General features: G+C 34.4%; 1 protein-coding gene across 1 annotated transcript; it reads right to left on the bottom strand.

Annotated features, from left to right (window-relative positions):
* LOC109235570 (tetratricopeptide repeat protein 5-like) lies at window positions 2,343–7,937 on the bottom strand. Its single transcript, XM_019401733.1, has 13 exons — window positions 7,652–7,937; window positions 7,180–7,289; window positions 6,977–7,087; window positions 6,805–6,874; window positions 6,600–6,689; window positions 5,630–5,724; window positions 5,404–5,457; window positions 4,908–5,045; window positions 4,354–4,444; window positions 4,137–4,251; window positions 3,959–4,028; window positions 3,153–3,224; window positions 2,343–2,658 (listed from the first exon to the last, which is right to left on the bottom strand). Exons 1-13 carry the CDS (start codon window positions 7,854–7,856, stop codon window positions 2,539–2,541), a joined length of 1,341 nt encoding a protein of 446 aa, XP_019257278.1. The 5' UTR covers window positions 7,857–7,937; the 3' UTR covers window positions 2,343–2,538.

Here is a 14,501-nt window from a genome sequence, read left to right as displayed (position 1 = left end):
AGCTGAGGAAAGACCCAACTGGTCCGTTTATGTATAAGGCCAGGTTTAAGTTAGTCCTTTATATATTACCCTGGACAACCATCATCCTTTAAGTTTGCTGAAATTGGACACCTTTGGTCTAAGGCTCACTAAAATCCTTGTTAGGCTTTCATTTAACGGTAAAGTTCCATTCGTAACAGAATATATTAACAGCAAGATGAGATCGTCACACCACCCAACCTTCACTATCGCCTTTTCCACCATTAAGTAAAAATATGTTCTCTTTCTCTTTTTTGCTATTTTTCATCTGTTTTCTTCCTTTGCGATTTCAGCCCCCCTCCATCATATCATATATCTGCATCAAGACTTTCCTTCCTCCTCTGCTAAGAAGTTCCTGTTTTCCTCTACTTCTTTTTCTATCCTTCAGCAGCAAAATCGTAGAGGTTAAATTAATTAAATTCTGTCACTACAGAAAAAATCCAAATTGAGTTGTTTAATATGCCTAAATTGAGTTGTTCATTGCGGAGGATAAATAATTAATAATGAACCAAAAAATATTTTTGTATCTGAGAAAAAAAATTTTGCCAATAAAATGAATTTACAACAATTTGAAAAGAATAAGCCATAAAACCAGTCACTTCGTCCATGGAGTTTCTTTCACATTACTTAAATTTTTAAGTTCATCCAATCACATGCAACATCCTTGATCCCCTTTCCAGTGAAAAGGTTTGGAGGTGAAGTCTATTTCCAAGGAGAACAAAAAGAAACATTATAATTGGGGCTAACAATTTCCGTTAAGGAATAGAGTTGCCGTCATTGACTACCCTTTTTCTGTTAAAAAAAGGATTTTAGTGAGCCTTAGACCAAAGGTGTCCAACTTCAGCAAACTTAAAGGACTATTGCTGTCCAAGGTAATATATAAAGGACTAACTTAAACCTGGCCTTATACATAAGGGACCATTTGGGTCTTTTCCTCATAGATAGAAGATAAGTATAGATATAGATATAGATATAAATAGAAGATAAGTATAGATATAGATATAGATATAAATATAGATAGAAGATAAGCAGATCAAAGCTTTAACGTAATCAAATCTTTGATGGTCTATAAAACCACGTAATTCCTCAATACTAGAAACAAAGGCTTCTTTTATGTTTCACGTTCAGGTCCATGGTGTAGAAAATTGGTTTTACTGGAACGACACGTGGAGTGGCTTTGATGGATGTCTACAAAGTGTGGATTCGAGAAAAAAGAGTTACAAAGCTTGGAGACGCATTTAAAATGCATTAAAGACTTGACATGAAGCCTAGAGAATATTTAATAGAAAATTTCTTTAGGTATTGAAGAGTTTCCTTGAGAGCATGCCTCTCTTCCAATCCTCATGACTCGAACGAAGACTATATTTTGATGCATATTCAAGGAGTTCCTCGTTCGTTAGCTTACTGGAGACCTGGACTCAAGGGTTTTATTACTGTCGAAATGCTCATATCCACGTATGCTGGTACGACAGCCAGTTTTATGCAGTCAATTTTCAGGGAAACATTTCGATCGTAGGCTTCAGAGGAGGTTCACAATCGCAACCAACCGCTGGAAGGGTAGTTAACGGACTACCTTCCGACTTTATTGTGCATTCTTTAGGTGAACTATGGGCGATGGTTCGAGATGGAATTGAAACGAACCTCAAAACGAACACATATGGTGCTACACAATTTGATGTTGATGTGGATAAGGAGAGTTATGAGGAGGTTTTTGATTTAGGGAACAGGGCACTCTTCCTTGGCTTTAATGCCACTTTGGCTGTTGAACAAGATGAATATTTTAAGGGCAACCGTGTATATTTTACAGATGATTGTTCTTCGTCATACTTCCACAGTGAAAGAGGAGGTGGCAAGGACCTGGGCATATACAACTATCTAGATGGCAACATTGAACCCCACTATACCTACCACAGATTCAGTCCACCAATATGGATCTTCAACAGTCCTTTCTCAGCTTAGTATTGATTCAGAATTAATATACTTTGCTAACTGTGTTGCGAACTACTTTTTAGTTCGTCTTCATTTCCTAGCTTTCTTTTTGTTGGAATTGCATGTAATTCTCTTTTGGTAGTAGTTAAATTACTTGTTTGTCTTTAATTCTTTCCTTTCTTTCTGTCGGAATTACATGCTATACAAGATTGTGGTGCTAGTTACATGCTATAATTTAAGTATTTTCCCTAGACAAATATCATCTCAAATCGAAATACACTAATCACAGGACTAGAAAACATATAGTAACGAAAAGAAGATCTCATCTCATGTCAGCATAATGAGCTAAGGAAACTAGACAAGCATTCAAAAATATTGCATGAAACTATCAAAGATGAAGATGAGAAAGATGATGATTCCACAGCTGTAGAATGCATATTGCTTTACTGGTGGGAAGTTATAGGAGCATTCAAAATCTTGATCAGTTTTGTTTCCTTTACTGCTATTTACATGAAATCCGTCACAGTTGAACTAATCACCAGAGTATTATTCAAGGTATCTTACTGACAAGTAGAAAAGAACACAGACTCCTTATCCTTTCATGAGATCGGCGTACATTGACCGATGAATAACATGTTGAGGCGAGACAATTGCACCGTTAACACGAAGTTGTCGCAGAAAATCCACTCGCACTGATTTGAACTGATATCGCTGCAGTATAAAAACTAACATGTGATTAGATGGGAAGGAAAGAGAAGTTTAGATAACATATAGACAGTGTAATAACATGGGGAACACAAACGATGTCAGGAATGACTGTTATGCTTGGTATCTACTGCAGTGAAAAAAGACAGAGAGAAGAGCCAATAGGTAAACATGTAACTCTATCTGAAATATAGCTTCAATGATAAACCTAATGATCCTCGCCAACCCAGTAAATACTATTAGAGGATTAAAACGTTACCGTTAGTAAAGGTGTTCTACAAAAAAAGAGAAAAAAGAAAAAAGGAAGAGGAAATAACACCAAAAAAGATATCAAATAAAGTGGAGCTGACACATATGAAACATCGAAATGTAAACCCAACATAAAAACCTGTTGTACAGCTTACACATAACTTTTCAAATAAACCAGTCATTTGAGATATGCAGAAGTAAAATGGAATAAGCTAAGAAAAAACAGAGATATTAAAATGATCGAAGGTTACCTTTAATTTCCATTCAAAATCAAAGGAATGGTAGAAAGGATCCAAAAGTGTGATCTGATCTTCTTCTTTGATCTGTCAACAGGAGTAGTTTGTAATGTGAAAATCTAAGGGGAATGCGAGCAACTGAAGATCAGCAAGTACTCCAACAATTAATGTAAAATAGAATTCTCAGTAGTCACTGTATATCTATCTACTCTCTGCTCTCTCTCAAACAAAAAGATGCTTTACTACACAGTCAAATTTTCTTTGCCTTATCTTTTTTTCATTTATAATTCATTTCAGCTCTTTGTCCTGCGTAAACACATGAAAATTGGAACATGCCACAATCCTGTATAGCAGAATTTAAGGATGTCACAAATTTATTAACATGATCAAAAATTTAGTTGAATGGAGATATTGGATCTAAAATCAGCTCTTCAATATAATGTGAAACTCTAACGGAATACAAAGGGCAGTCTTTGCTTTCTAAATCTCTTATTTAATGGAACAAATACTGGGGACAATCTGCAAAACATTACTATTCCAACTCAGTGTACATTATATTCCAAGTGTGTAATTCACTATATTGGTATTCACTAAGTATTGTAACTTAATAAGATTTTTCTTCCAAGAAGGGAAAGTAGAGGAGAAATGATCACTTGTTGCCAGACATACTTCCACTTTAGCAGCAAAGTAACTAAGAAAAGAATATGTGAACTGCGCCTGTTGCTTAGAACTGTACTTAAAAAAAAAAAAAAAAAAAAAAAAAAAAAAAAACTGATCACATTCGTTTAAGTAACAGAGATTAGACCAAAGGTGTTACTTACTGCAGTGCCACGTATTCCGTAAACAGTAATTACAAAACATGTGCGGTCAGAATCACAGACGACATAGTATCTGCAGAAGAAGAGTAGAAGTTGAGACAACATAGTATCTGCAGATTGTGGGGCAGCTCTGGGAGGGGAGAAGTGACAGAATCAACTTTTCTAAGGTAAGGTAACTTACATTGGTCTTTTGCTGGGATTCTTAACTGAAAACAGAACTTTTCCTGTGACTGCTTTTCCTTCATTAAGACCTTCAGTTAGGCGATCGACAGTAGCTCTCTCATAAGAAGGATCCACTACAAGAAAGTATTTTGCTCATTTTATGGATTACAATCTTAATCCAATATCACACTGTTTTTGGAAAGGAAAAATATCTAAGACCCATATATAAAGCTTACATTCAACAGAAGCAAGGGATGATGCTAGCGAATCAACAGTAGGAAGAGATGATGATGTTGGAGAAGAAAGCTGCTTAGCATCATTTAGTTTCTGAAAGACAGGATCAACTAATTCAACTACCTTCACAATCTCATGCATAAAAAGACATGTCATATGCATAAAAATGACATGTAATCTGAGAAAACCTCCTGTGTTTTATTGATATGTAATATACTGAATGCATAAAGCTATTCTTGGAATTAGTACCTTCAATATTTTTGAGTCCCTTTCTTAATCTTTTTTAACTGTCTTACTAGAATCCTATTTCCCTTGCATTTGATTTTCCTAGCTGCCCTTTATACTTATCAAGGGTTTCAAAGCCAAAATTTGAAGATACAGAGCAGTACTGATAGAATCTCAAAATACTATCGTACTGAATTTTCTGTGGTATTAGGATGTGAAACACATCCAGAATATGTAATTCTGATGATGGAAGCAGAGTTACCTCATGCTTGAGTTCCACACTGGTGACAGGCAATATGCATGAATTAGAGTCACAACTATATAATCTTACCTTAAGCAAAGAGTCTACATCATCAAGAACATCGCACAGATTTGACGCTTGCTCTATAGCTTTAATACTAGGATCCAACAATCCAGCACTTTCAAATCCAGATAGGGCCATCCAATAGTTCTCCAGAAACTTGTACGTCTGTTGAACCAAGTTACAGAATCACAAAAACATGGTATTGAAATTTTGAGGAGGCAAATGAAAGTAAGGATATATAAGCAGACATGAAATGTCACGGTGAAGAAAATAGATGCTTTCTTTTGAATATACTCTTGAAGTTTCATGACTAAGCATAAACATGCTCAAGCTGCAAAGGTATAAGTATAACCCAAGCGCATGAAAAGCTCCACACATAGATATTTTGCTATTTAGTTCTCCCTTTGTTTCCAGTGAACCAGGAAGCCTTTTATTACATGCTTCCAGGAACTATTTAAACATTCAGGTACATAAAAGTTATGTGCTAGAACAATTGAAAAAAGGAATTGGTATATAGCCTTACCATCGAGCAGTTGAAACACAATTCAGCACTGCGCATCATCTTTTGGTCTTTCGCCTGAAACAGAACACAAAATTAGAGGGCCTGAGTAAGAAATGCAGACAAAACAACCTTAAGGAGATATAAGATAGTTCTGAAGTCCATGAGGTAAATTATAAGAAGAAGACAGCAAAGTAGGCTTATTGTGGGAAGCTTTATGAAAAGATAAACTGGCAAGAAGCATACTCACAGCATTCTTGTATGCTTTTAATGACTGATAAAGCATATCATGATCCCAAGCTCCAGTCAGAAAATAGGCGGTGAGACATGCATTTCCTAGGGCATCTGGCAAAAAAAATGAAAGATCATTCAAGAAACCTGAGTTTGGATGAAACTAAATCATGATAATGGATATTCAATCTTATCAATTACGAAACCAACTCCACCAAAAATATTGTAAATTTGTCAAAGCAGGAAACTGAAATAACTGAGCTTGCAAGTGAAATACAATATGCAATTTGCACGTCATGTACTAGATTCATGCAACTTTTTATGTACATATTCAAGAGCATCTACTAGTTTATAAGTATATGTTCCAGATCACCTACATAGTTTCAGTTCCTTCATTTTTGTCTTCTACAAAAGTTATCTGCTCCGTATAAATTATGGCATGATGTATGGTAAGTACAGGTGGTCTCAGTTACATAGTAAGCACAGGTGGTCTCAGGTATATATCTAAGTTACATGTTGAGAATCCTGGGATTAGAAATTGATTTAATTTGCTACCATATTCTCCAAAGTAAGTGGAGAAAATTACACGCACCATTATAAGGTGAGTATACCAGCATGTGTATCACATTAAAAGAAATCCCTCTTTCCTTTGGCATGTATAATGTGATTGAAATTAAGAGCAAAAAGACATGCTTAGTGGACATTCAGACTTCGCAACATAGTTGATAAGCACAATTTTCAGGATCATATTAGAACAAATTAAAACAGTTAATCCTAGAGTAGCGCAGCTCAGTTTAATCATAGACAGTTAATTTTCAGTCCCTGACATTTTTTGGTTCTTCATCCTCCTTCCCTTTACTATTTAATTTTATCAAGTTTACGACCAACAAACTTATTATTCTTCCTTAAAGCTGTATACGTCGTTTTCAGGAAGTGCTACTTATGTATCAATAGCAAGTATATCCAAGAAGTACAAAATGCAGTCTTACACCATGATATTCCATCCCGGATATCCAGAGCAATTGCTTCCTTGGCATGCTTAATACTTTCAGCAATGATTTCTTCTGGATCTTCAACCTCTGGAAAGTTGAATACAATCAATTAATACTACAGGCACTCTCTAAAAAAATGTGACTACATAATTAAGGTTCAAAATTCAAAATATGAAGTTCCTAAGGAAGTACAAAAGTTTACCTATTTCACCAGTGCACTGTCTTCTTTCGAGCACTGCTAATTGACGTAATAGCTCCAAATTTTTCGGATCCTGAAAACAGCAAATACAAATATATCCATCAGAATTTTCAAGAACTAAATTGATCACTCTCAAAACGCTAATTAAAATCCAAGAAGCAGCATATAAAATGACCTGTTCAAGGCCTAATTTAAAACAACTTTTAGCTTTATCAAGATCTCCTCGTTTCCAAACACAAGTTCCTAAGCATATCCACGCATCCACCATATAACGATTCAACTGAAGCTGTTACACAAATCAGCAGTCATGAAAATGAATCATAAAAAGAATAACTAATTAGACATACAAACGTGAAATTTCCTTTGACATTTACTCACAGCTTCTGTTAAACTTTGCTCTGCTTCCTTATTATAACCAGGAGACACATCCAGAAACTTCCCTCTCAAGTACAAATACATCGCGTGATCCTCCTTCGATTGCCTCTTCTCTACTCAACATAAAAAACATTATTAAAACCACAATTTACATTCAAAACACTAGTGATTACGCGGATAATTAAGAGATTTAATTACGTTTCGATGCCTTTTCAACTTTACGTTTTTGAACTCATTCAATGCGTTCTCCGAAGAATTCAAGTAAAAGTACATCGGTTGATCTTCTCGCGATTGCTTTTTTTTTTTTCTTGTTCTTTTTATAAAACATGATTTAAACCCAAAAAAATACATTAAAAAAAGAGATTAATCGTGTAAAACAAATACAGAACTTCAGAGTCCAAATTCAATGCATCAGAATATATACTTAACATTTTTAAACTCGGAATTCAATGCATTTTTCTAAGAATTCAATTACCTTTAGGAATAGCGTCGAGTAATTGGATAGCACGATCAGCTTGTTCTTTCAGGACAGCAATTTTTCCCTGACGACTTGGGAGGAAATAGTGATTGCGAAAATCATCAATTACTTTAGCGAATTCAGTCACCTGTGAAAACACATTCTCTTCTCCGGCGTCTCCTCCGGCGTCTCCTCCGCTAGCTCCTCCGGCAGAACTGCTCATTTTCTCCGATAAAGAAAAAACGAAGTGAAAAACAGTTGAAATGTATGTGAAAGCGTGAAGAGTATTGAAGTCTGCAACTGGGAAGTTATACGGTTATGGTTATTTGGGGGAAATCTTTTTGTTTAAATAAGCAGTCACGTTTTCTTTGCCTGTAATTTTCAGAAATTATAGATTCGCCCCTAATATTCTCTGTTATGTTTCTTTACTTCCATTTTCTTCTAATTAACTTGCTATCAAGTCCTTATACTAAGTATTTGGTCTTATTCATGAATAGAACATTTAATATGTTACTTATAAAATTTTCTTGAAAATGTTATTTAATCCGGTGAAAGATTATCATGATTTCGGATAACGTAATATTTAATATTTCATATTCAGAATTGATTGTATATTATTATCTTGAAAATTATATTTAATCCGGTGAAAGATTATCATGATTTATGATAACGTGATATTTAATACTAATGTAGCTAGAATTTAGTTATATTTATTTATACGATTTGATATTGGAATCTCGTTAGAAGATTGAATTCAATAATATAATAGTGAAGTATTCAATGTTGAGAATTCGATCATCTGTATCTAACATGATGTTGTGTTTGAATCTCGTTGGAAATTTAAATTCTCTTTTTTATTACCCTTTTCCTTCCCTAAATATTTAAAAGAGTAGCTTATTTTGGGAGTGGACAAGCCTTAACATAGCATTAGTCGGTTGAATTGTGCGGTTGTGCCCAATTACACGGTGCCGCTGTCCATTATTTTTTATCGGGGCACGAAGTTCACATTGCAATTTTGGAGAGCAGTACATCGAGAGTAAGGCACACGGGTTGAGTTGAGTACAGAATTTCATTCCCAGACGGACGGACAGTCCGAGCGCACCATTCAGATCTTCAAGGATACGCTACACACTTGTATTATAGATTTCGGAGGTTTTTGGAATCAGTTTCTATCGCTTGGAGAGTTTGCCTATAAAAACAGCTACCAATCGAATATTCAGATGGTTTCTTATGAGACCTATATGGGAAGCGACATTAATCTCCAGTTGGTTAGGTTGAGCCAAAAGGTGAGCCGAAAGGTGTCATCTTTAATTACGAATCAAATAGTAGGAAGAATTGAAAAAAAATATGTCGATTGATAGTCAATATGACCAAATTTTAGAGCGAAAATGGCATATAACAGTACATATTTCTTTAGCTATATATAATAGTCTAAATTAAAACAAGATGTGTTATAAATAGAATTTTATTTATGGTGAATGTCTATATTTAGAGAGATTCTAGGGATTATTACTTGGAGGCTAAGTCACTCTATCCCTATAAATAGAGGGTTCTATTCCATTGTAAATCATCCCAAAATCAATAAGAATTCTCTCTCCCTACTTTTCTCTACAATATTCTTCTTCTTCTTTTATTGTTCATAACACGTTATCAGCACGAAGCTCTAACCAATTGAGTAGAAGCTTCGGGATTGTAGTACAATGATTGTCAATTGTTCCATAAAATTCCTCATGATTAAATTTTGGATTTAAGGTAAGTATTTTACTTTATTTTTCTCTTTAAATTCTTGAAATTCTATAATTTGATTTTATATACAAGCAAAGACAACAAAGTTTGATTATAACTCTAATGGAGTTTGTAGGAAATTATAACCACCTGAAGTGGTAAAATTTTTATGCCCTGCCATGATCAAATTCATGTATGATTGTGGGTAAAGAATTGAAAACCCGTCCCATTGAATTTGCTTCATTCTCATTCCCTTAAGAGAATGTGATAGCAGCATGTGATAAGTCTGAAAGAAGATAAAATTACTACTATGAATGTATCAATGGATGTGGACGTGGCAATAGACGAAATTATAGTCGTCATCATTGTGGTAATGAGAATAATAAGGATTCTCAAAATAATCCTCCACTCTATGAAAGTAATGATTGTCATCAATTTGACATGAGATTTTATAAAGCACATATAGATGATTATGGTCCATTCATGATGTGAATGTGACAACTTCTGATTTATGAATACATATTTATTCTTGGAAGAATATGAACGTGCTAGTGGTAGTGAATATACCACACTCACCTCTAGAAGGGGGTTTGAGATGATATAAGAAAATAATGTCATTACTATGGCATGAATGATCATTGGTCACATACCTATTGTACGCCAAAATATTTTGGTAATGTGATTGTTAAAGAATAATATTAATGCAAGAAACATATCTCGCATATAATTTTGACCATAACCATAATGGTATAACTTTCTCTTTAAAAGAGATATTTACCATATGGATGATGAATGTATGGTAATACAAAATTAACTGAGAGCTCTGGACGAGCCAATTATTACTATTTTGGAGGAACAAAATTGATTATCAATAAGGCATTGCGTTGTAGTAAGTATCAAAGAAACTTATTTAGTTTCTAAAGTACTCGCGAAAGCGATTGGTTATATTGAGACTATAAATAAAGGAAAGATTTAGTATCTTATATTACTACAACTTGTAGCGATGTGAAAAGCTACCCGCTTTGTTCTCCAGTTTGAATACCAAACAAAAGAATACCACAATAAAGTGGATGTTTATTGATATAAAAACCCATATCATAATAAACTTGGAGTTTATTGAGAATTGCACACGTCATGGTGTAAACCTGAACTTTATCAATATTGATAATTTATCTAGTTGGCATAATTGATTTAGCCATGCTAATTTAAGTATGATGTGCAAAAAATAAAAGAGAACCTACATGGTTAAATATTAAAGAACTAGAAAGTTCTTTATAAATTCTCTTATATTGTTTGTTCTCAGTAATTAATAGACCAACTAAAATTGGGATTGATCCTATGAATACTGAAAATATCAAAGGTGAATACGGACACATTCACCTGCCATGTATACCACATAAGATGTATTTATGAGATAGTTACATGTGCGATTATTATTAACCCGCAACATGGTGTTTGCGAGGTAACTTGCTCAGTAATTTGATTTAGAGCATAATTTCCAGATTTTTTATTCAAGATAGTACATCTTGATAAGTTGGTTTACATCATAATTGGTTTAGAAAAATAATTTATTGAGTGTCTCCACTTAATAGCTAAACTATTGCTTATGAGAACAAAGTTATATATATATCAGTTTGATATACGTTATATACGAAAGTATATTATATTCTCCCCTCACAAGTGGTTTCAGTGTCAGAAACCAAATAATTTCATCTCATTATTATTGATGTGCAGTGTATATTTTGATTAACACCATAACGCAGAAAGATGGGCTTTCAAAGTTGAGGAAGCAAGTTAGTTTTTCTAACATGAGGGGGAGACAAGATAAATAGTTGGAAAAAGTTACGTGGAATGTATTATCATTTGTATATCTAGATCCTCGAATACGATAATATGAACTTGAAGTTCATAAAAAGATAATTCATCTGCAATATATTGCAAATTATGCTTGACCCAAAGAAAGTAACAATATTCTCACTGCAAATGCTCATATTAGAATAAGTCCTAGAAGGACAAAGTCTATGGTACGCTTAAAGAATATAGACAAATCGGTTTCAAATAAACTTCTTGATAAAGAAGATGAGCAAATGATCAAAATGATCATAATAAAGGAGGCAAGTGATCTAGAAGATCACATGACATAACACTTCATAAAATCTCATGAGAGATTTAGGTACCTGAATATATGAACGAAGAGATCTCTATGTTATGTCTTTATGAAAAATAAGGAGGTTGGAACCGATACAAAATTTTTGTCGACGACATATATGATGCCGCTATATATATATATATATATATATATATATATATATATATATGAGGATCTTAAGTCTGGAGAAACAATTCAAGTAGAATTTGGTTTCATATGAAAGACATGTAGTTTTGGACTGCAGTTCAAACACTTGAAAGTATAAAGTCAATGATATGTGTAATCAGTTTTCGATATCTTATTTGTCATGAAAACTTGATATGCATCTAATTAAAGTCTATTATATGGCTTATATGACTTTACTTATATGACAATCCATGAAGGATTTAAGTTGCTTGAAGCGTATACAATTCTTGATCTTGATGTACCACTTCCTCAGTGCAATTTGTGCACAAATGTATCTTGCTATAATTATAGGCATGATAATATGATAGCAAGAGTTTTCACCTCTATATGAAGATATTGAAATGATGATTCCAACAAGATCATATGAAGACAATACACCTATCAGGAATGATAATTTCAAGGTGAAACAAATTCGTTGAAGTTAATATGGCTGGTTTGTTTATCAAATATCTACCAAAGATCTTTTGAAGATGGTGCACAAGATTGGAATGCAAATGCTTAAAGATATGAATTGATGCTCTCATCAGGGGGAGTTAATGCGCGTTGCACTCTTTTTTCCTTACAAGATTTTGTCCCACTGGGTTTTCCTTGCAAGGTTTTTAACGAGACAACCAAAAGGCATATTGTTAGATATGTGTACTCTTTTTCCTTCTCTAGAATTTTTTTCCCACTGGGTTTTATTTTAGTTAAGGTTTTAACGAGGCACATTATCTGTTGAATAGACATTCAAGAGGGAGTGTTATAAATAGAATTTTATTTATAGTGAATGTCTATATTTAGAGAGATTCCAGGGATTATTACTTGGTGGCTAAGTCACTCTTTCCCTATAAATAGAGCATTCTATTCCATTGTAAATCATCCTAAAATCAATAAGAATTCTCTCTCCCTACTTTTCTCTGTAATATTCTTCTTCTTCTTTTATTGTTCATAACAAGATGAAATTTTTTAAGCTTAGAAGATAATTAAGATAACAAACTATAATAGGAAGTGAGAAAAAAGAAAAAAGAATAAGGAAATTAAATTTCTGGGGCCTAAGCGTAAATAATGAAACTATATGACTACCTACCTCTCCTAACAGCTTTTTCCCGCCCAATTCTTTATGCAACGTTTTATTTCTCTTTTTGATAATTCTAATCTCTTCTCTATTCTCTTCAGTTATTGGTAATTTTCTAATTTAGTCCTTGTAATATTTGGCTAAGCACTTTAACCTTTAATCAACTAAAATATATGTTTCTTTTATATAAGAAATATGTGATATTCAGATTATTTCTGAAACTATATAACTCTCAAATATGTAGCAAAAAATAATTATCATAACATATCAATATTTAAATGTTCACCTATGGATAAGGATTGCAGCGATCGGCAATTTTAATAACATAGGTTCAGGATTTATTTCCATAAAAAAAACGAAAAATTAAAGATTCAAGCTTGAGGAGTACCATTTTCACCAGTTTCCATAGTAGTATTAGGTGATTCATTATTGGAATTTTTAGTGTTGTTTTGTTATCATAGGAAAGATTAATTGTTTAATGGAAGAAATGAATTAATGATGCAAAGCCAAACTAAACAGACGAAGTTGAAGCAGAAAATTAACTGAGGCTGCTAAAATATAAAAGAATTAACCTAAATAGCCGTCCACCCAACTGCTCAAATTTGAGGGTGTCACGACCCGGATTTCCCACCCTCGGGAGTCGTAATGGCGCCTACTGATGAGAGCTAGGCAAGCCAACCCCTTAACTACCTTTAGCATTAACCAATTTACTTCTTTTAACAATTATCGGTAATATCATGAAAACAACGGAATAAAGTAAATAAGCGGAAGTCTTAAATTAAAGAATCTGAACAACAATGCGGAAACTCAACATATATCTCTACCCAAGAACTGGTGTCGCATACTCGCGAACTACTAGGAGTGCTAAATACAACCGTTTGAAAGAAAATATAACTGTTTGTCTCGAAATACATGAGATAACAGACTGAAATAAAAGATAGAAGAGACGCCGGGCCTGCGGACGCCTGCAAGGCTACCTCGGTGTCTCGCTGGACTGAAGGCTAACTCCCGCGCTACTGCAGCTGCTGTCCAACACCTGGATCTGTGCAAAAGAGCACAGAGTGTAGCATCAGCACAACCGACCCTATGTGCTTGTAAGTGTCTGGCCTAACCCCGGCGAGGTAGTGATGAGGCTAGTACCAGACTCCAGACAAATCTGTGCAGTTATATAATATATTGCAGAAAATAAACAAGTAATGAGCAGTTATAAGGGAGGGGGGTACACGCCTCGGGGAAAACAATTCAACTTAGCAGAAACTGAATTAAATACGAAGGAACAGTACAATGTCCAATACAATATGATAGCACTACTGTTGCGGCCCGCAACCCGACCCGTACGTATAAATATAACTGTTGCGGCGTGCAACCCGATCCACTAATTATAATATACACCTGTTGCGGCGTGCAACCCGACCCAATACAATATATGTTGCGGCATGCAACCCGACCCAATACAATATATGTTGCGGCGTGCAACCCGACCCGATACAATATATGTTGCGGCGTGCAACCCGATCCAATATAACGTATGTTGCGGCGCGCAACCCGTTCCACATATACATAGCTTACAGTAATCATAACCACAAATCCCGACAGGGGGATTAATCATAAAATACTCTATCCCGGCAAGGGAACTCAACAGTACAAGTATACTCATCCTGACAAGGGAGAACCAGCTATAACCAATCTCAATTCGAATTTTTAACATTTCTATTATCACCATTTCTAACTCAGATTAACTTCCACGAAAATAA

Source organism: Nicotiana attenuata, chromosome 12 (genome assembly GCF_001879085.1).
Source record: "Nicotiana attenuata strain UT chromosome 12, NIATTr2, whole genome shotgun sequence".
Classification (NCBI taxonomy): domain Eukaryota; kingdom Viridiplantae; phylum Streptophyta; class Magnoliopsida; order Solanales; family Solanaceae; genus Nicotiana; species Nicotiana attenuata.
The sequence above is the reverse complement of the archived record's forward strand: the minus strand, read 5'-3'. Positions and strand labels throughout refer to the sequence as shown.